The sequence below is a fragment of the Epinephelus moara genome, chromosome 2, assembly GCF_006386435.1.
Source record: "Epinephelus moara isolate mb chromosome 2, YSFRI_EMoa_1.0, whole genome shotgun sequence".
Classification (NCBI taxonomy): Eukaryota; Metazoa; Chordata; class Actinopteri; order Perciformes; family Serranidae; genus Epinephelus; species Epinephelus moara.
Window position 1 is genome coordinate 40,250,700 of NC_065507.1, and position 23,320 is coordinate 40,274,019.

General features: G+C 42.9%; 1 protein-coding gene across 1 annotated transcript in view; it reads right to left on the reverse strand.

The window, feature by feature from the left end:
* Positions 1 to 9,713: 9,713 nt before the first annotated feature.
* phf12b (PHD finger protein 12b) overlaps positions 9,714 to 23,320 on the reverse strand; it is a 22,641-nt gene continuing 9,034 nt past the window's right edge. The window contains exons 8-15 of the mRNA XM_050055566.1: positions 22,960 to 23,103; positions 21,973 to 22,717; positions 19,658 to 19,762; positions 19,392 to 19,538; positions 19,135 to 19,230; positions 14,690 to 14,772; positions 14,431 to 14,569; positions 9,714 to 10,892 (exon numbers count right to left, since the gene is read on the reverse strand). Coding sequence (XP_049911523.1) covers positions 10,438 to 10,892; positions 14,431 to 14,569; positions 14,690 to 14,772; positions 19,135 to 19,230; positions 19,392 to 19,538; positions 19,658 to 19,762; positions 21,973 to 22,717; positions 22,960 to 23,103 — 1,914 coding nt within the window. The 3' untranslated portion in view covers positions 9,714 to 10,437. The remainder of the gene's footprint in view (positions 10,893 to 14,430; positions 14,570 to 14,689; positions 14,773 to 19,134; positions 19,231 to 19,391; positions 19,539 to 19,657; positions 19,763 to 21,972; positions 22,718 to 22,959; positions 23,104 to 23,320) is intronic.

A 23,320-nucleotide genomic window follows, 5' to 3' on the forward strand; every position in this document is an offset into this window, starting at 1 on the left:
GCCAGAGCGGTAGGGGGCTGCGTTCCTTTCCTGAATGGTTATCGTCGTCTCTAGTTGATTCTTTGTTTAGCTTACGGCTTTTCCGGTCACAGTGAACAATGGCGACCGAGAGAGAGAGAATCTTGCTGGAGTTGGAGTTGTTGGATGTCGAAGAAATTATGTTAATACTGCAACATCTACATCACAACAGAAGATGTTTAAAGATGGCGGGGATGGCGCAATCTGGAAATACAGAACCAGAAATGCGTTGCTACCAAGCAAACCAATCACAGCCCTCTCGGTCTGCGCTGGGTCTGCGTTGCCTCGACGTGTAGTTACATTTTTTGGGAGGTGCACATCAGGCTACGCCAGGGGCTACGGCGAGCCTCCTGCATAGCCACGTACCCTACGACGTAGGTACGTTGTTGATTTAATGCAGGACCATAAATCAGGCTTTACTCCGGCCAAGCTTCCACACACACCTTGCTTCAGTCCCTGGACATGCTTCACTTCCGCCTCGTCATCGTCATTATCACCGCAGGCCTCCACATGCAGCAGTCACCACTCTCAGCCAACCGGTCCACTCACAGCTGGTGTCCACCCCGAACCAGCACTTCATTCTGTCTCCAGCCTCTCCAGCCCCGGAGCTCCGGAATCCCTCACGGCAAGAGAGCCGGCGGTTTAAGCCATCCGATCATCAGCCTCCCTCACTGTTAAGTTAAGTGTGTCTCATTTGATCAGCCTACTACTCCGTTCAGTGCTGCAGACAATATTATCACTGCATCATTAATATGAAGTGATTTATTTAATTCTCCCGTCAACCCCGTTTAAATCGGAAAACAATTACCGTAATACTGTAATAGCGGGTTTCATCAAAGTAAACATATTAAGCAGGCACACTATATGCCCTCCGTTCTCAATGGTATTCGCTTTAAGCTAAGCGATTTCTCCTCTTCGTCTTCATTCATAAGATAATAACGCATCATGCTGCTATCTTACCACACTTCCTGTATCATTTCAATCATAAGCCCTTCAGCAATTCTCCAGTGGGGTTGTGTAGGTTTTTCAGGTGACCGAGAATATACTTCTAGCACAATCAATTAAAAATACCTCATTGCAGCACTCATATTTATTTCACTAGCAAGGACCACACCACAACGATATGCAGTTTAAAGATTTAATGAAGATGTAATTGTCAGAGAAATGGTTATGAATGAGGTGGTGATGAATGGGGGAGTGCAGATTTGCAGATGAATGAACAGGATGGAGATTACATCATCGGAGGGTCGGACTGGGTGAGGTGTAGATGTGGGCGGAGAGACTCAGTGTGGGGGTTCTGTCTCGTGTCCTGATGAGCCCGTGCTGTTAGGAAGCCCCCAAAAGAGTCTGGTTAAGTGAGACTTAGTCTGTCGTGTGCTAGACGGAGATCATTGAGGTTGTTGTGGATGTAGGATTGATAGGCTTGTGAAGACCAGCGGCCGAGGACCTGGATGACTTGGTCTGAAATTCCTGATCTGGCGGCTGAGGAGGCAGCGCCGATGCGGAACGAATGGCATGAGTAATGATCTGATGAAATTCCGGAGAGATGGAGGATATTATGGAAGTGTTTCTGGAACCAGAAATGGGTGGCCATCCTCCCTGTTTCAGTGCGGAAGAGGGGATCTTGTGGTGAAGCGTGGGCGGAATGCCGGGTGTGGATGTATCTGGTCAGTGGCTTGTGCGGGCTGAGAAAGGAGTTGAGGCGAAAGATGGAAGGATACTCCTAACTGATCGGCGAGTCGGAAGTGTGAGTGGTGATGTCGGATAGACTGGGATGACGGGAAGGATCGTAGACAGATGAGGTTGGAGCAAATTCAGAGCACCTCAGAAATCCGAAGAAAGCGAGTAGAAACATTGATTCCAGTGTTAAGTCGACTGTGGGAGAAATGTAACCGGAGCGCAGAGTGCATATGCAGCGGCAGAGCAGATCGGAGGTGAGAGGAAGGCGTCTGGCTGTCAGCGCTGGTTCGTGCTTTCGTAAGCCTTTGATTAGCATGGTGATGTGAGAGTGCGAGATTGACTGACAAGGGAGGCCGGTGGATAATTTATGGAATAAATTGATACCAGCCAGATATGTTTGTATGCTGGAGGCCCGGATCTTTGTTACAGTGTGACAGTGTGTGATGAAGTTGCACATGGACATGGCGTCCAGAGAGGGGAATGGTAGATGATAAGTGGCGTGGTAATTCTTGAAAGAATTCCAGCTGGTGAGGTAAGAAGATAGCGTGCTTGGTGCTAAACTGTTAAGGATGGCTTTTTGGGAGGTGCGAGTGAGATTTGCCAGATGAGGATTTAATTGAATATGGTTGCTGAAAACGGTGGGATTGGTGTGGGATGGACATCCAAGTCTGGAGCCGAGTGTCTGAATTTCTGGAAAGAGAAGCGGGAAAGTGGGTCAGCGATGGCGTTGTTGTGACCGGGAATGTGAGACGCACGGAGGATGAATTGATGCTGAGCGGAGATGAGAGTAAGTCTGCGTGTGAATGGCATGATGGCTGGGGAATGAGAACGGCTTTTATTGATGATATCTACTACTGCTGTGTTGTCAGAGTGAATAGTGATGCCTTTTTTAGACCATTCGTGCCCCCAAATTAGAGTGGCGATGATCACGGATTACAGCTCGTACAGAGCAGACGAGGGAGGGCGTGACTCTGCGTCGAGGGTAGGGTTGTCAAAAGTATCGATACTCTGAAAAGTATCGATACTCAAACGCTGTATCCGGATACAATACTAATTTACAAAAGTATCGATACTAACAGTGCACGCCACCTCAGCGCCTGTCAGGTGCGCGCGACGGGTCCGACGGACACGCGCTGTGCAGGCAGCGTCTGGCAGGCACAGAGCCCTCGCTGCAACCCGGCTTGTTGTCGTCGCTGTGCATGCATGCACACATTTCTGTTGCTGTAATATGGCCAGTGTGGCTGCAGGAGGATCAGAGCAGCCAGTTTTGGTCAAGTATGATAAAGGAAAAAGCGCTCTTTGGAAATATTTAGTGAAGTGAACACAGCACGCTGCAGATGGCAAGTACAGCCCCTCCCCTCACTAGCAGCTGAGCAGCTGGTGTCGCCAGCATCGGACTAAAATATAACTTCTAACGTTAATGTGGGAGCTAAGCAGAAAACTTTATCAGTCATGCCCATCTGTAACATTAGTAGACAATGTTAGTTTAACAGGACAACGCAATTATGTGTGTCTGAAAGTTATGTTAGCTGTAAAGTCACAGATTGAAGCTGAAAAAAACCCAAAAACGTTTGGTTTCTCCCGTAACCCCTGGTTCTCTGATGACATAGTGAGGTAGAAACAGGAGCATCCTGAGCCTAAACTACCATCTCTATTTGATCAGCAACGAAAATATGGTGCCAATTCACCAGAAGCACAGAAAATAAACAGGGCTGTAGATAAATACATTTGTATGGACAAATCTTGTTTCTGGTTGTTATTTATTTTGGGGGGATTTTTTGTTGTTATCATTGATGTTACTGTTCTGATCTTTATTTAAAAAATGACATGCCTCTTAATTTTTGCTGCTGTATCGAAAATGGTATCGAGTATTGAATATTTTCCTGGGTATCGATATCGAGTTTGAAATTTTAGTATCGTGACAACCCTAGTCGAGGACTCGAACTCGGAGGGCCAAGCAGCAGCAAACCACCTCCCCCCATAATACCCGCCGAAACCTACAGAGGGAGCCGCGAAAGCGGACGTGACGTCACTATTTAACCCTCAGGTAGGCAGCGATCATTACAGTAGGGTCGCCAATGTTCGAGAGATCTGACAGGCCTGTGGTAGCGCTGTGCTGGTATATATGTCACAAGGTTCTTTAAGATCTCTGGATCACAAGAATACACAGACCACGAAGACGTAAAGTCACTGTACAGTTTGTTTTTTTTAAAAGATGGCCATCATTAGAAATTAGAAAAAGGGAATTAAGAAAATGTCTAGTGTTGGGACAACCAGCAGGGGGCACCAGTGCACAGTCCTTGGTACTACCCCTATACTTTTGTGCACTGGCCAATTCCAGCTCCGTGCGTCCTTGGGGAGGGAATCTTGAGTGCGTGGCTGTGCGTGGCTGAGTTGGGACCGTCTCTTGAGCCCGCGGTGAAACTGGGGAATAGAGGGAACAACCTTGTGTGTACCAAGAGTAAACAATGTTAATTTAGATGGCTGGAGATTTACTCGCCTGGTGTCAACGAGTTTAGAGCATATCAGGTCCGCCCGTCTGCAGACCACTCTCTCTCCCTGGATCCCCGGTGACTGCTCCTATCAGCTTGAGATCAGAAAAGACCCATGTGTGCACCAATAACAGATCATATAAATTAGGGAACTGGCTTGGAGATACACTCGCCTGGTGCCAATAAGGCTTGAAGCATATCAGGTCCGTAGAGCTCAATCCCTCAGCTGGCTGCCTCTCCACTCTGGCCGGGATGGTTCTGCTCGAAGCAGGCTATGCGTAGTCCCTCCATATGCCCGCAGTTGCTCTCACCGGCTGGGCTGCTCTTCACAGGCAGTCTCCTCTCTCTGTTGCCACTCGAGGACAAAAAAACACCGCCGCTGTGCGAGATCCTCTGGCCTTATATAAATTCCTCAGTCCAATCAGAATGCCGGCTACTGATTGGGGAAACCTCATACCGGTGTGTCTTCACTGATATGGGATGCACCACAGCTGTGTTGGGGAGAGTTATTTGGCACAACACACCACAATATGTTCACACAAAAAAAAAGCAAATATAAACAAAGTCATAGGCTCTCCCCAATTACAGATTGTGACATATATACATTAGTCAGGTGATTAGAGGAGTGGTTGAGGTGTGGTCCTGCTCCTGAACCTAAGTTAAACAATTAACTCCATTTGTATTCCCTTTCTTTCAGGAAGCACAGTGTGTCTACAGTATGCACGTGCTCTCACAACAGCTGTTTCATCAGGTGGCAATAAAATAAAAAATTTTTTTTTTTTAAATACTCAAAGGATAAGTATGGCAGCATCTACGGCAGTACCATTACCTCCATCTGCCTGATTCTCGTCATTTATCATATTTAGAACTTGGCCGCCTGGATCATCACCTGTATCTAATTATCTGACCTCATCACCCCTGTTCTCATCCAACTATATTGGCATTCACTCTTCTGGACACTGTGCACTAGCCTACATTTGTTCCTATGTTGATGTTTTGTTTTAATGATGTCTTACTGATCTTTTCTTCCATGCTCCGTAGGTGACCTTGAAAGGCGCCTCCAAATACAATGTATTATTATTATTATTATTATTATTATTATTATTATTATTATCATCATTATATGGACAGTAATACAGAAGCAGCCATTGGCACGTTGTGGGCTCCCTCCACCATGGTTGATTAACATGCACATTAAGAAAGGGTCAGTAAGTCCGCACCTGCAGGGCTTTTATTTAGTGAGATTTATTTCACCTAGTAGCAATGATGTTTTGAACCACCATTCTGACACACATCATGGTCATGACGGCTGGGGCTCAATCATCTGGTTCGCTCTATTCTATTCTATTAAGAGGTCCTCGCAAGCAGCTCCTTCCCGACGGCGCTCCAGGTGTTTTCTCAACCCTTGCGCTATTTTTAATTGTCATGTTTCCAGTCTGTCTGCAGTTCAGTGGTATGCATACCGATCACTTCTGGTTACCAGTCGTAAATGGTCTAACTTAATTCAAGCTGTCCTTCACAATTATATCCATCTCAGATTCACCATTCACGTTGTCATCCATGAATCGGGCCCGGAACATGCCTCAATCCCGTCATGCAGAGCAGTATGCAGGGCAGCCTCTAATCAGCCCGATCATAGTAGTTGTCAACTCATTTGAGCTCAGCAAGTAGCTGTGTGATCGCCCCCTCATGCACATGGCATCATTGCGCCATGACACTCCGTTCGTATTTAGCAGTGATCCAGAGCATCATTCGTCGACTGCCTGCAGGGGAAATGTAGCCAGTCAGCATACACTCAAAGATGCCCATGCAATCTCTAATCCTTTTATCATAGGACCCACTACATCTAATTGGGCAATAATCTTGATCCACTTATTGTTGAGATAGATCCATCTAGCTTTGCACTTCCCAATTAGTGTTGGTAATATCTATTAAGGCTGAGCAATACAGGGAGAAAGAAAATATATAAATGAATAAATAAATAAATTCATCTCTTTAAAAACAAATAAATACATTTTTTAAAAAAAGTGATCAAAATAACATACAAAGACAGGGATCAAACATGCAGCAGCACAATGTTACTCCTCAAACACACTGTCAGCAGCGGGCCCCTTGGTGTGCTGCTAAGCATGATTGGTTCAAGACACACCTGAAACATGCATTGGTTATGGCTAAGTGGCGACATTTTCAAATGCAAGTTCACAATCAGTTTCACTATCACTCGCAGCATTATCAGACATAACTGGTCTTTTCTGGACACTTTTTCCCCACAAATGCATCATGCTAATGTTTAGCACAAGCTGGGCATTTTAAATTGCACAAGTAGCCTCGCGGACAGCAGACTCTCCCCTACTCATGCTAAACCAGGGCAAACACAAACACCTAACTATGTCAGTTCTACCAAATAAAACCAGTAGCATGGCCATCTGACCTTTTCAAGCTGTTCTGGCCATTGGTGACCCTACGTCAATCATCATAATTCCAACTGCCACAATAATTGCCAGGGCAGTATTTTGAGTGGGTAGCATGTACCCACTGGTTTTTGGGGGGAGCTAGGTATGGCCCCATTCTAGCACATAAATCAAATTTCTGCTCCACAAATTCTCACTAACTCATTCAAATAGCTGGTGGTGGTCTTTCGTAGTTTCCTCTTCTGCTACTTTCAATCAAATCCCAGTTATGGTTTGTCCTATTGCCCACCTTTATATTCGATGGAGCCACAGTCATGCATCAGCCATTTGCCATTTCTGTTTGGTTATCTTATTGCTATTGCATCTTTGCTGACCTGAAATTTGCTTGTTGTGCAGTCCTATGTTCCTTGCACTTGTTCATGTTTCCAATTCTGTCTGTCTCAGTTTGGTTAGGATGGCTGTCATTTATCCCGCGTTCCCTCAATACCCATGCTCTACGCGTTCTCATGCCGTTTGCTCAGTCATCCGTGGCCCTCTAACTACATGCTGCATGCACGAACACCTGCTCATCCGCTACTGCTCATCTATCGTTTTATAATCCTCAATCATGCATCACCCACGAATATTCCATTCTGGTTATATAATCACAAATTCTATCTGCCAATTCTCTATCTGCTGGTCCTGGGACATATTCTGCTGTATTCATTTATTCAAGTTGGCCGTGAATTAATGCAATTTTATTGGTTCATTTCCTTTTACCTCGTTCGCCTTATCTCTCACTCATTTACATGGTCTTCGGGACCTCTTGCAAATGCACAATCACGGTTTGTGGGACCTCATGCTGTATGCACTAACAACCTCAGTCTTCAGACCTCATGCAAATGCTCTATCATGTTCTGTGGGACCTCATGCTGTATGCACTAACAACCTCAGTCTTCGGACCTCATGCAAATGCTCTATCATGTTCTGTGGGACCTCATGCTTTATGCTCTGCCTCCCTCGGTCTTCAGGACCTCATGCAAATGCCCCATCATGGCCCAAGAGACCTTATGCTGTATGCCCTAACACCCCTGGTCTTCGGAACCTCATGCAAATGCCCCTCATGGTCTGTGGACCTCATGCACCACACCAAGGTCATTGGACCGCCTCAGAATGTTTCCCCTGCAACACTTAATTTTCTTTGGTCGTAGGACCCATTTAATTTCTGTTTGTCATATCGGACATAATTTATGTTCGGTTGTCGGACCTTATTTTAATTTATCCATTTTATTTAAGTTGGTCTTCCGACCTTAGTTTCTTTTTGGTCATGTGACCTTTTATTTTGTTCGGCCTTCTGACCTTTTATTTTGTTCTACTGATGGTCTTCAGGACTCCAGTTTGTGCACCCAGGTCTACGGGACCTCATGCTTATACACGGTAATTTCTTTTTGGCCGACGGGCCATAATTTCTGTTTGTCAAGATGACTTTAATTTCTTTTTGGTCGCTGGACCTTATTTTACTTTCACCATTTTATTTGAGTTGGTTTTATGATCTTAATTTTCGTTCGGTCTTATGACCTTTTATTTACGTTTGGTCTTTATTGATCTTTTATTATTTTCTGCATACATAGGCCCAGGTCACTAGGACCTCGCATCCGTCACGTTAATCTCAGTTTGGTCATCAGACCCTTAATTTCTGTTGCTGTCATGCTGAAAATTGCTGACTTTATGTTTGGTCGCCCCACCTTTGCCTTTTGTTTGCATTATCTTAAGTTTGGTCTTCTGACCTTAATTTATGTTTGGTCTTACAATCTTTCATTTCTGTTGGTCCTTGTTGACCTTTTATTTCATTCAACATATAGACACCCCTGGCCTCCAGAATCATGCCCATCCCTAGCCTCCCCTCTGCCATATGACCTTATACCCTGCCACTGCCATTTCACCCCTAGCTTCATCTCGGTGGTTAGACCTATCCAAGCCTCCCTCTGCCACTTCCTTTCCATGCTCATATCACATCCCCTGTTTTCTAGATAGCAGCTCCCCATTTGTTGTCCCAGTCTCATCCCGACCAGATGTTCTCATCAAGGTTAAATTACCCCATTCAGGAGTCATGCAGGCTTTCAAATCTGTTCATTCACATTCACTGCTTCCTCGTTCAGTTTGTTCATGCTTCTTTTGCAATGCATTCCCTACTAATCTTTATCTGCTTGTTTCGTTAGAAGCCTGTTGCCTCCTGGTAGGGTAAGGATTGCCTCACGTCAGTTTGTCGTCCCTCTCACTCCTTCACTGTTTTGGGGGGGTTTCCCTAATTGGCTACGGATCCATCACCCTCCTTATAGCTCTCCATCTCAAAAGGGTCTAATCGCCGAAGACTTTTCACATTTCATCCTCATGTGCATTTGTAATTAAATATTTTCTTTCTGAACCAAAAAACGTGTCTCTCCTGATTGAACTATATGCTATATAAAAACATACAATATCAGCACTGCTTTTTATGATTAAATTCAGTTTTTGTTGTTGTTTTAATAGCCCTTCCAAGAATGATTAAGTGACTTAATGAACTGATTAAATGATATATAACGCTGGATACAACTAACATCTTTCAGAGAGATTTATTGGTGCATGACACTGATGACTCCTGATGCAGCCCTGCTACATTATTTTTGGAGGAGTCCTACTATTTACTAAGAATTTTTTGAGTCTCATGTTAAACTTAGAACAATTTCTTTGAACTCTTATCAATACCAGCCATCACATCTGGTCACTCACTCACTCAGGAGATCTTAGCAGTGCTCATCTGAGAGCTGAAATCACGTTTTGACACTTAATTCATTCAAGTTTGATGCAAAAAGGACCCAAGTTTTACTCGGGTTTCTGTATACCAACCCAGATATCAGAAAGCACTTCCACTGTCTGCATTTATTTTGTCCAAACAGTAATTTCTGCAATCTACTTTCTCTCCGTTACCTGACCTTTTAGAGTAACACTTTCAAGAAACTTTTTCAAGAAACACTTTCAAGTGCTCAATTCTAACCTTTACCAGTAACACAAACACAAGACAGAATATGGAAAAATCCAACGTCTAGGTGGACCCATAAAAGGCTGAAAATAACAGACACAAATGTAATTGTTCTTAGAAAATCTTTCTGTATTTACAGGTTTGAACAGACAAGCAGGTACAGACAAAGAGTGCTTATATACAGAGCAGCACAAGATGTTAAAATGAGTGCTAAAACAACATGGTATTTACAGATGGACTACAGTGGAAAGTACAGACTAAGAACAAATTTTATCACAAAACTTCTGGTACTCTACACAGTATCACAAATTCCATGAACTGTACAGTTAAAAACCAAAAAATGGTAAATCTACATGAAATCCAATGTTTCTCCAATTGAGAGGCACTGAATTATATATATTTACATTATATATACATATTATAGTGTATAAGCATGTATGTTTTCATACATATATAGCTACCTATGGTGCAAAAGCAGCAAAAGAAATTAGAATGTATGGAATTCAATACTACAAAATAAAAGTTTGTGCTAAATGGGCTGACTGACAAAATAATGTTACACCATACATGACCAATATACTGGCAAAAGAAAAATTGAGCGTAGGTAAATAATGTTCGCTCATAGTCCTAACGGTCTGAAGTGAACAGAGGGTTACTGGTCAGTCATTCAAAAACAGTAGAGATTGTCAATAATACTTCAAGTTCATGCAAAGATATAAACCATTAAAAATGAAAAAATAAACTTTTCCCTGTTGACCAACCAGCTGTGCAGCTTTCCCTTCATTGTGACTCGGAAGGTGCAAAACAAAAGGAGGGAGGGCAGGACTTCCTGTGCAGGTTATGGAATAGAGTTGGAGCGCAGTGCGGGCACTTGGTGGGGAGGGACAGTCTCAGTGTCGGTCTCGTCCTGGCTGGAGGGGCTGCTCACTGTGGCAGTGTTGGGTGGTGGTGACAGGGTGGTGGTGGTGCTGGTAGTGGTGCTGGCTGCACTGCCACTGATAGTGCAGCTGGCAGCAGGCATGGTGGTCTGCTCCTCTTTGGGCTGCTTACTGGCGAACTCTGTGATGCTGAAGACAAACTGGAGGCAGCCCAGTTTGATGTAGCTGCCATGGTGGAGCAGGGCCGTGCCCTCCCAACCCGCCCCGCTGCCTCCAATCAAGCTGGAGCTGCTTGCCTTACAGCTGCACGACATCTCGGAGCCGCCCTGAGGCTGGCTGCTCATCACTCCACCAGCCGGCAACAAACCTGCCACAGAGCGGGGACCCTCATCATCCTCGCGCTTCTTACTCCGACCTGTACCAAGAACACAAGAAGAAATTTGGAAATGAGCACCCACAAGGGCTGTGACATGTGAACACCATCATAGTTTAGAGAGGAGGAAGGAAACAACAAGAAATCATGCAGTCAATGCCTTAGAGATGATGGCATGAGGTGACAATACAGTTGTGATGCCAATACAGAAGCTTTATTGCCTATTCACACCAGCACTGATAACAGTGAAACTTTGCACTTGACATGCTGCTGTGTTGTGCTACAGCCTATTCAAGTGGTGGAATTTGTTATTTACGTTATTTACGTGACAACGCCTGAACGCAACACAGGCTCCGCTCCATAGCCTGTGTTAAGTGCCGTGCTGTGGGCTCTGGCTGGGCTCGGTTATAATTGTGTGTGGACGTGTCTGTGTGTGTGTGCGCATCGGGGCGAAACTCTGCCATGCGCGACACAGAGAGCAGAGGAGGATTGTAAACGTGCGACCATGTAGAGACAGAAATGACATGCCGTTGTGTAAATATGATAAATAACATAAGGCAATTTAATTTGTTTAATAAAAGGACAAGATACCTAATATAACAGTAGGGGAAACACTAGACATGTTTCAAGCAACGTTTACAGACAGTGAAATTTCTGTTAACTGTTTTCACTCCCTCGTCGTTTTATTAAACAGCGAAACCGAAATTATCCCACACCGGAGATTTGTATGAAGCCGGTGCTTCTTCAAACTTATGTCTCTCAACTCCTCCGCTTGCGCTTGCCATGGCTCTCTATGTTTGTTTACGCTTCTTTTCTGTGTGAGGCGAGCGTCACTTTCCCTGGCTCCAGTTACAACAGTGTGAGGGGGTGAGTAGGCGGAGCCACAACAGTGATTGAACATTAACTCACGGGGAGGGCTTTTGTGCAGCAGGCTGACTCGGCACTTCTCTTTATGTGGACAGGCGCGCGCACACACACACACACACACACACACACACACACACACACACACACACACACACACACACACACACACACACACACACAGGCCTGTAAAGCATCAATGCAAAATTGATTGCAAAACCAAAAACTCGCCGTCCATAAGGGCATATTGATCCGTGCAGGGCGGACCTAATGGTTCAATATTTTACAGAGAACCGTTGCATCCCTATTAGGGAGCTGTCAATCAAGCAGGATCTGATCACTCAAAATTTGTGAATGCTTAATGACAAACTCATCTTTGGTATCACATACGCGTTTTTACTATTTTACTATTTCAAGGCAAATTTCCTTCAAGAACAGTTCCACGTGTTTGTGCATGCTGTCATTATAGATATTAGAGAAAAATCAGAATTGGCAGTTCAGACTTTTAAAATAATCGGAATTGGCCAAGAAAATTGCAATTGGTGCATCTCTTCCTCAATACGCAAACTTTGACTCGCTCACCAAACGCTATAGGGTCAAACCATAGTTGACCTTTGAGGAGGCGACTACAGTGTAAATTCACAATGGAGAAAAAAAAAAAAAATACTCATAATATTAAAATGACAAGAGCAGAACCCCTACAGACAACTGACTGAAATGATGTTAAGATTAATAATAATAATAATAATAATAATAATAATAATAATACATTTTATTCATAAAGTGCTTTCCAAAGTTCTCAAAGTCACTTTACAGAATAAGTTAAAAACACATCAAAATACAATTTACAGCAAAATACATCGAAGACAAAGGAATAATAACTATGTTCTCAAACTTAGTTGAACCTAAGCTACATTCACAATAATAGAGCTCTACAATGTGAATATTTCACTCACATTTGTCCCTAAAAACATATACATGCGCCAACCAGAGAAATTATTTATGGGCACAGTGTGCAAATTAGTTGCTAAAAGACCTGGAGTCGTTTTTCCCCCGTGCTGCTAACGGTTCAAAAACTACGAGTCCACAAGCTGCAATGCACTTCTGAGATGATGCAGCCATGTCAAGTGAGAGCCAAGATAAACAACACTGAAAAAAGTATTGGTTTTGTTTTGTTTTTTTCTTCTTTTAGCTGAAATGGAGGGCTTGGGTTTGCTGTGCTAGGACTCATTTTATTTCTGGTTAAGATAGCCACTTGTTTTCCGTTCAATGTGTCTTAATGTACTGTAAGTATTTTACTTTGAAAACTGACAATAAATATTGTTGAAATGATGTGGAAAATGCTAGGGAAGCAGGATATTGGATTTTTTATTTATTTATTTTTACCAATATCCGATATGCTGATATAAAACAACTCATCTGGCTGATATCCGATACCGATTTATCAATACATCTCCTTTTTCCCCCACTTAATTTTAGCGATCATAAAGTCTCTTCTGTAGTGGAATTAACATCATATTACACATGCATACTCTTATGATGATGGCCTACCAGCAAATGGAGACATGAAATAGAACGCTTTTCAATATATGCAATATTCATTAACTGTGCAAAATAAGAAAAAATCATGCTGGCTCATTCTGATAGTTCATTTTAAAGACAATAACAGCTGATACAGTTGACGTGCCAATATAATCGTGCATCCCTTGAAATGATCTGTGTAGGCTATATGAAACAGTTCAGACATTTTGAGGTTCTGACCTTTGCTGGAGGGAAATCTTTTGACTGGACCTCCTTAAATTCTATTAAATTCCTCTTGTGTAGATACCAGGGTCTTCCATTTTTCACTGTGTTTCTGATTTTTTTTCACTGTGCTGGTCAATTTTTTCACTTCAGAGCACATGCACTACTTAGGAAAAAAGTTAGCTTAGAGCCCTGTGCAAATGGCTAGCTCTATGATCCAACTGTATAAAGCCAGTCGGAATATTAGGCCTTAATTTCAGCAGCTTCAAAGGGTGCCTAGATGGTGAGTTTTTAAAATCATCCTTTCCATTTTCATTGGGCTAGTTGAACTGGAGGGTGGGTGAGCTTATCCCAGTCAGCCATGATGGTTGCTGCTTGGTTATTCCACCTCAGCTGAACTCAGACCTCTCCCCAAATTTTGATTTTCTGTCTCTAACATGGTAGCAGTTGACAAAGATCCATGTTTAAAGCCTGTGTGATGTGTAACATCCATGTTTTTACAGTGGTGCCTATATACAAATAAAAAGCCTTTTGGCTTTCAACAGTGTCTATAATATCGTCCCTCTTGGTTTGGATGGAAAGGAATCACCCAGTCCAGATGGTTGGCTGCTTGTGAAGCAACCAATATGTTTTGTCAGATTGGACTGAATGATAGAAATAATTGAAAAATTAAGACTGAAGCTTGTGCAAGGATGTTGTGTGCCGGCAGGAGGCAGAGACAGGAGTTGCTTCACTTCTGCTGTGCCATATAATGAGTTTCTTTGGAGTGTGTGTGCATGGGTAATAACATTTGCGACACCAACATCATCATTTCTTTACACAAGCCCCTCTGGAAGATTTTAACTGTGTTTTCTGACACTGAGAGCACATTTCAAATCCACTCTGATGCTTCTGTGGCATCAGTGATGACCCTCAAAACTGCACATACTATAAATACTAACAGTTTAAATGTGTGAGAGTGAGATATACTAACGTATGATGCCTTGGACTTTGGCCACAAGCCCGCTTGGTGGAGATGAGGAGGCCTTCTCAGAGAAGTCACATGAATAGAGGACGTTGTCCACTGTGGTGCCATGTTCACTGTAGTTGAGCAGCTCATAATGCTTGGTGTTCTAAAACAGACACACACACAAACCATTTACGCCACCAACAATAGCACAATGTGTTTATTAGGAAGAGGTGGCGAATGACAGCAACACACTGCTACATTTAAGCAGTTTAAAAGCTCTTACCTCATCATAGAAAATACAGGCGTGTTTCCCCGAAATGTAGTTGCAATGGCCATAGTTTGTAAGGCACACATCCATGTCAGCACCTTCACATAAACAGGACAGAGATGGTGAGTTTCAGTTTAATGTAAAACTTAATAATGCTCATCTAAAGGCTCATTTATGCTCCCTTTACGTACGAAAATGTATACGTCCGTTTCAAATGATGTTACCGTCACTGCCCAGATACTTCCATGCGCCCTTTACGTTGGCATGGATGTTAACCAATATATCCACCAGGAGGCAGCTCAGCGTCAAAAGTTCATGACAACAACAACCTCAAAAACAAACATGGCGACTGTGGAGGAGATATTGATAATGTACCTCTTGCATAAAAGACAAAAACAGGGGCAGCGTTGTAGGAGGCGGTGGTCTGTGAGGCCGTTAAATACATCGCGACTGGAGGACGGAGAATTCTTTTCTCTAGTACTGCCGATGAGAGAAATTGAATTGTTATTTCTTCTTCGTGTCTCACTAGAGCTACGTATCGGGTAGTGACAGCAATACTGCTCCCACGGTTCCCGGTGGTACTGCTCCGTTTGGCCCGTATCCGTAAACTTTATGGAAACGTGCAGAAATACGGACGAAATGAACGTGGAGCACGGACAGAAGGCTCCATCCGTATCCGGATACGTATTTAACATTGAGCATAAATGAGCCTTAAGACCAACTTGATGTTTTTATGCAGTGCTACACCTCTACAGATATCCAGTACAATTCTGTCAGTTTTAGTGTAATGTCAATTAAAAAATACCTTATTTTGAAAAATACAAACAAGTTTCTCTACAGAGGCCCTTCTCTTCCATTCAGCAAAGGAAGCCAAAGTTGTTAAATGTTGTCTTAACTACTTGTTCCCAACTTGGGTGTCGGTATCTCCCAGCAGGTCTCAAGCTCTATCTGAGGTTTACAAATCAAATCAATGACCTTTTTTTTCTTTGTGAAAGACTGGACAGTTTTACCTCTTCAAGCCTCTAAAAACTTTTCCAATGACTAAGTCACTCTCGGGTTGAACTGCTGGCAACTCATTAACATGTCTATGTACCACTTCTGCCTCTTCACAAGTGCACACTGCTTTCCTTAAAAGGGGCTTAGCCAAAAATTGTGGTAACACCTGATCCAACTACGAGCACTTCTACAAAAACTTTGCCTAAATAACACAGTTTTGAATTGGCATAGCTAAGAATCAAAGACTAAGCAAAGAAAAGCATCAAACTGAGTAGGCAATTGAGGCCAGTGTTTGGCATTTGACAGTTTCCTATAGTAAGTGCTACAGAGACATCCCAGTTTTTATCATTAAGTATTGCAATACTATTATAGTACACCCTACTCAACATACCAGCACGAGGGGTTAAAAGCTAACCAACTAAACTATTAACAATATAACTGCAGAAGCGCACACAGCAGCCAATTGTGCACAAAATGCAGTTGAGTGTTGGCCTGTCACAATAACTACTTTTGTTGGATGATATATTGTCCCAGAAATAACTGCAATAAAAAATATTAGTGATTTTTGGGATGTTTTCATGCCACTGATGTAATGATAATAGAATAGAATATTATTGCAAATACAGCCTTTAAGTTTGAGACTTCATAAAAAATTTGGGCATCAAAAACAAATCCAAGTCATGCCTTCTGCGACTGATGGACAAGCTTAGCAAAGCTCCAGAAACACTGCAGTTACTTCCATAATCCAGGTGGTGTTCTGCCGTTGGGATGGATGGCCTGGAAACTAGGCAGTTTGCTGCTGGATTTGGGGAGTGGAGCATGAAGTTGTTGAAAGGTAATATTTAGGGATGGGTAAAGAAACTGTATGAAATGGTCCCCAGGGTCGAATTATTTAAGACTGTAGTATTGATCATCTCCAACGTTAATGGTTCTGCTATCGGTATTGGAAAAATTCATAAGATATATTTCTTGTTTATTAAGGTTACATATACATTATCTTGTACAGTTTTATCTCACCAACTTCGTTTCTAATTTGCAGTAAGAACAGAATAAGATAAGACTTTCGTCACTGACGCATTTTTGCTATTCAATCCAGAGGAGTGCTCTCTGTGTCGGAGCCTCGCAGCCTGCTGCATGTGCGAAGGGTGGGGCCAGCTCTGCCACTCTGTGTCTCACACACAAACGCAACCTGCTCTCAGTGAGCTAGCCCCGGCTCTCTGTTTGGATCCAACCGGAGATCTGAGCCCTGGTTTGTTATTCAGGTTAAAGTGGGAAGAAGCAGCGGGTTTATCGGGCAGCTGAGTGAAGTGGAGCCTGCGGAGGAAACACCGGGACCGTCTGAATGTAATAGTCCGTGGAGGTGCTGCGGTGCTCGGCTGCACAGATAGGAAACCCCTCGGCTGTCAGGATGTACCACTCTGTCACTCCGCTCTCTCTCACGCAGGTGCAGAATGTACGTGCCACTTGGTCGTCAGATGTAGTCCGTGTAGCGTGTTCAAATGCAACTGACACAGGGCGATGTGAGGCGACGTAGACGACGCAGCAGTTGGCTTTCGTCGCTGCTAGTCCTCTGATGTTGGTTTGGTGTGTCCACACCTTAACACCTAAACTTAGTATCTTTAAAATCTTCATGATACCGTCCCTAGTAATTATAAAAACAATGGACTTTATGGCTTGTTGACAGGGGCTGGAAAGCTAATGAACACAGGGACTGTGCCTCTTCCACCGCTTAAGAGCAGCTGCAGGTTACTGGTAGGGCTGAACGATATATCGTTATCGTATCTATACCGAGATATGAACATGCAAGATATTAATATCCCAAAAGGCAACGATATTGACGATATAATTTCCCCATGAGTTTCCCCAGCTTGACCTGCATGTACAGCTCAGCCAATCACAAACATCCTTTTTACGCTTGCCCTAAATGTACAGCTATGGCCAGCCAATCACAAACCTCATTTCCTGCTTGCCTTGGATCGACAGCAAAGCCAGCCAATTACAAACATCCCCTTGAGCGAGGGAGACGTGCTGCTGCTAGCAACTTGCTAGTACACACAACACATTTGCGACTAAAAATAGTTTTGTTCGAGCAAATTAAATCATTCAGCACGCTGTGTGAGTACAGATTTCAACCAGCAGCAGAAACGAAAGGCGAAACTTACCGGTTGTGGGTTGAACGGGGGTCACAGACGGGAATACGGCGGAGCGCTATGGCCGCCGCAAGATAACGTGGTTTACCGGCGTTTCGCCGTACGTGAAGAGCCTGGTGACGCGAGGCTACCGGCGACCGAGAAGCCCGGCTCCAGGTGAATAAGTTGGTGTCATGACTGCCCAGTAGTACCGGAACAGCCGAGCCGTAGCGGCACACAGGTATGTGACGTGTCAGAGGAGAAACGAGCCGTTAACATTTCCACAAACCTCACCGCACTTTAGGGACTGTTCTTTACTTATGAAGGGACTGTTCTTTACTTGTCAGGGGAGGAGGGTGGCTGGTTGATTTTTATTTTATTTATTTATTTTATTTTGATCCCCCCTATGTTAATCACTTATTGATGCTGTTTTTGAAGTATGAATAAGTCAATAAGTAATTTATTCCATTGAAATATCATTGATGTATTATAGAAAAGTGATTTATCTTTTTATAAATGACAAAAGGCACATCTGCCTCATTTTCGCTGTGGTATCGTGATACTACTCAGAACCGTGATACTTTCACTGGTATCGTACCGTTGGTCCCAATTGTGGTACCGTGACAACACTACCGAGGACTGTATGAACAGTGCCTTGCATTAAAAGACACGGCAGGGACATCTGGGTCCTCCTGTGTCAAGCCCAAGCAAGGTCGGATTGCCGATGCATTGGTAGCATAATGCCATACCAATCGACGTCCAGCAGGCACAAAGACATTACAAATGCTATAACGTACCATATTGCTACACATGATCCCCGTGTATTCAGTCACTAAAGAGGGCTTCCAGAAAGTGGTTCGGACTCTTTTTTTTTTTTTTTTTTTATAAAGAATGCTTAGTTTTCACTGAACCCATAGTCATATCGTATCGTATCGGTATCAAGATATCTGGCATAAATATCGAGATATGAAATTTTCTCCATATCGTTCAGCCCTAGTTACTGGTAAGCTACGTTGTGTCACCTACGTTGCGTCGCCTTGAAATTTTGTTTCATTTTTCTTCCGACTGGTGCAAGTAGGCGGGGTGGAGAGAAAATAAATGGGAGAATTGCTGCGCCCAAGTCTTATCATGGTCAGGAAGATCCTGCTGTTTATTGTAGCATCATGTGAGCTATAATGTTGGTGATATTCTTATGTAAACAAACCCAAATTTTAACACAGGCAATACTGGGTCCATGTACTTATATCATATAATAAGTTGATAATTTAATCATTGTGACAGACCTATTTGGGGGACTGGCTTTGGAGTCACTGTGATGTAGTCAGTATGTCTCACCTGATCCTATGTATAACGTCCTATAGCACATGCTGACAGCTCCTCCTTTTCCTGTCAGAGGGTAGAAGACAGCTCGTGCCTGCACCTTCTTCTGACCTGGTAGGAGGAGGTTCAGGTTGTAAACATCGAAAATACTTTCAGAAAAGTCAAATTAGATATGGAAATTCCATTATCATTAACATTAGACATTTAAAAAAAACGAGAAATGAGATTTGAAAATAAATTGAATAGCAGTGTCAGAGCTAAGTTAGTCTTACTATCAGGGCAGGGTGATGGGGTTTTGGGGGCAGCACTGGTGGCTGGGGGAGGTGGAGTGCTGGGCATTTTGGGGGGAAAGAGCTGCTGGATCCTCTGCCAGGCCAACAGCTTGATCATCTCTGCATCCAGTTTGTCCAGCTCAATCCCTACATATGCACACATACAACCATTAGAAGTCAATTACAGTGTCACTCTGCTTCATCACAGACATGACATTTATACAATACCATATTGTCACATGTCACTATTGAGAGAGCACACTAACCTCTTTCCTCATCCTTTCCATCCTTCATGCAGGTGGACAGGTTAGTGATGGAGGAGAGAGTGCTGGGCAGCAGTGAGCCCATCAGTCCAGGACCAGCCTTTATGTCTGTGAAAGAGAAAAAAATGCAGAGACAATGTGTGGTCAAACAGCTGAGACTTGTCTGGAGGAAATGTGACTCATGGATATTTAATGGATGGGGACTTTATTCTGTCATTTATGTAGAATAACCTATTTCAAACTATGTATTATGCTACTGTGGTTTTAAAAAACCCGTCTAAAATCTCATTCCAAATGCAGCACCTCCAGCTACATTTGTTTTCTCTTGTTCACTGGTTTGTCATATCACACTGTAGTTTGCTGTGACACTTGCAAATAGCTGGGGAATTACTGCCGTTGACCACAAGAGGGAGCTTTTACGCTATGGTCTGCTATGAAGTGTTGCAAAGTATCTCACTCACAGTAACATGCAGTGCATAGTGGAAATGTTTGAATACTAACAAGCAGTAAAAATGACCACAGACTTGATTTACCACCCTTCAACATGTCAAGACTCACAGATAGGACTGGGTTATAATTGATTCCTCCAATTCAAATCGACCTTCATTTAAATGATCTGATACTGATTCATACAATCTAATAATAATAATAATAATGATAATGATAATAATAATAATAATAGATTATACTCATATAGCGCGTTTCAAGGCACTCAAAGATGCTTTACAAATTCAGGAACACACAAAAAAAATAGGCAAGCAAGAGAACAACATCTATGATAGATCTTTCAAAATACTCCTTTTCCTGCAGATGTGCAAAGCTTTAATGCTGTTAATGTTGCCACTATCAAATGGATCTTGGGGCTAAATTATTCAAGACCAAACACTTAATAAGCTTTCGACAGTTTTGGTGTCATTTATTGTAATGCTGAAGCATCTCCTCCTGCTGTCTGTGCATTGGGGCTGCGCGTCAGCAGAGCGAACAGGTCGCGGTGGAGATAGTGAAGTGAAGAATACTTGAGATAATGACAACTAACGTTACGCTTGTTACTGCAGGTGCAGTACAACCTCTGTGAGTGACAAGCCAATACTTTATCAATATACCTGATCAACAAGCATTAACATGGAGACTTGTAGTAAAGTGATGTTTCAGTCTGCTCTTTCCGTACTCTGTTATCCACCCACTCTAACTTTATGTTTTACACAAATACAGGATGCTAGCTTGGCTAATAGAGAATTGTTACATACAAGTTCAAACAATAACTGTTCATGTCAAACTTTTTGCTTAGTTCGCTGAATTTACCAGTGCTGACTATCTGCAGGCAGTGAATCCATCAGCAACAGAGAGAGGAGCAGAGGACAGGAAGGACTGATACTGACTGATGCATGTGTCTGTCATTCTTTAACTTCAATCAGTACTGTGATTTCAGAATTCTAATTTATTTTATTGACATTTTAGATTTGTTTCCAGTAAGATATTATAAAGTTTACAGAGTTATTTTTCAATATTACTGTTGCTGCTTTGGACACACTTAGTTATAAAATATTCAATTCTAATCATGTTATGAATTTATTATTTTTTAAATAATTATTTGTACAATGTACAGCATTAGTTCTCCAAGAATATATTATATATTCAAGCAACATTGGTACTGTAACTGAAATATCACTAATCGAATTGATACGGCATCCAATCGAATCGAATCAGGACCTTGTAAACAGAAATGGTATCTATTCAGGAAATCACTGGTGTATAGGGTTTGTTGTGGAGTTAGATTTTACAAATGTTTGGAACTGAGTCCACCTTCTGTAGCTTAACAGGTTGTTGCCGTTTAAATAACAAAGTTGTTGACACACAAAATGACTGCATTGCCAGACAAAAGATAATTTACCCGGCCAACTGTCTCAAATAATTAAATAGGAAACAAATTAGCGACATGATCAAAACGCAAATGAAGTAGCAATACAGCAGAAGACTGTCACACTCAGGGCAAATTTGCTCAAGATTTTCATTGGTACTGTTGCTGATAATATCTCTTCCCTTGAAGCTGCTATCTAAATTCAAAACTTGCAACATGAGTAAAAATCAAATTCGTATTTTAAAGAAGTAACCTGTGATGTGTGATTTTCAGGTTTTTGTTACACTTTGCAGACTAAATAATGAAAAGATAATACATTTGTAAATAAATTAATACCTCACTGTTAATGACTTATGTGTGCTATGATGTTAAACAGTGATTTTTGCAATCCCTAGAGAACCTCAAATGAACCTAGGATGTCTATCAGTGGTGATCAATTTATTGGTTCAGGAGTGTGTACCTGGAGTAGGTGACGACGACCCCAGCTTGGCTGGCTCCTGCTCCTGGCTGCCTTTAGGTGGTGTGTCTGAGTGGGCGCTGCTGGTGACAGAGTAGGCGGGTTTTTCATCGCTGCTCATACACTCCTCCTGAAGCTCTGTCTGGCTCCTGTGGTTCTGCTGGCCGCTGTGGGGCCATATCGTCGGGGCAGTGGGGCAGTTTTTCTGAGCACAGGCCTCTGTAGTATTCTCAGGCTCCTTTTTAACTGTTTCTGCTCCTATGTGGTTGACCAGCCCAGAGACAGAGGCTGATTTTGGGGGTGCTGTACTTGACTTCAGTCTATGCTGCAGCTCAGCCTGCCTGCAGGAGTCTGAGGCACTGTTACAGTCTACGGGTCCGTTGGCTTTGGGAGGCTGACAATCCTCTGCAAGAGGTCCGTTGGGTTTCCTACAGTTCTGACATTGTGTCGTGTTGCATTTACAAACACCAAGGTCTGCAAGGGTGTCCCTTGAAAGAGAGGCCCCCTGGGGATCATCAGGTGTACTGCAGGGTTTAGAGCAGTGGTCAAGGGAAGAAGTCCTTTCTAAAGAGGCCTGAGTTTTCATGTCCTCTGATGTTAAACATGATTTCATGCTGGCTTTTTGCTCAGAAACCCACTCTGCTGACAATGTTCCTGATGACAGGGTGGGTGCTGTGGATGAAGTCTTCTGCTTGTTGGATATGTGTCGCATGATGCTGCACTGGAGGGCGATGACATCCTGAAGCCACTGTGCAACACAGTAGAACCAGGATTTAGAACATAAGAGGCAACAATCATCTCTTTTTAGAACACTGTCCCAACTAATGGAGACATTTATGTCACACAAAGAACTTGAAATCGTGATTTTGAACTAACTTCTAAGCTATTTTTTGGTATGAGTCCAAAAATCCACAATCAGTGCATCCCTACCTATTGGACTGGTTCAAAATGACATATTCAACAAATTGTGTCATGTTGCTGTCTGCCTACCTCCTGCTGCTCAGCCTCTGTGGTGAGATGCTTTGAGGGCTGATGGCCGGGAACACCGCTACAAACCAGCTCCAGCTGGCGCACCCCTGCAGGAAGCAGCATTGGGGGCGGATTCTGGTACTGGGACTTGATGGCATCTGGCACCTGAATCCAAAAGGTGATTGTTAGAAATAGCCTAATCGCTTTACCATAAATTTCGCTTACATACAGTCAGGTCCATAATTATTTGGACAATGATACAGTTGTCATCATTTTGGCTCTGTACACCACCACAATGGGTTTTAAATGAAACAATGAATACCTGCTTAAAGTGCAGACTCTCAGCTTTCATTTAAGGCTTTTTTCAAAAATGTAGTATGAA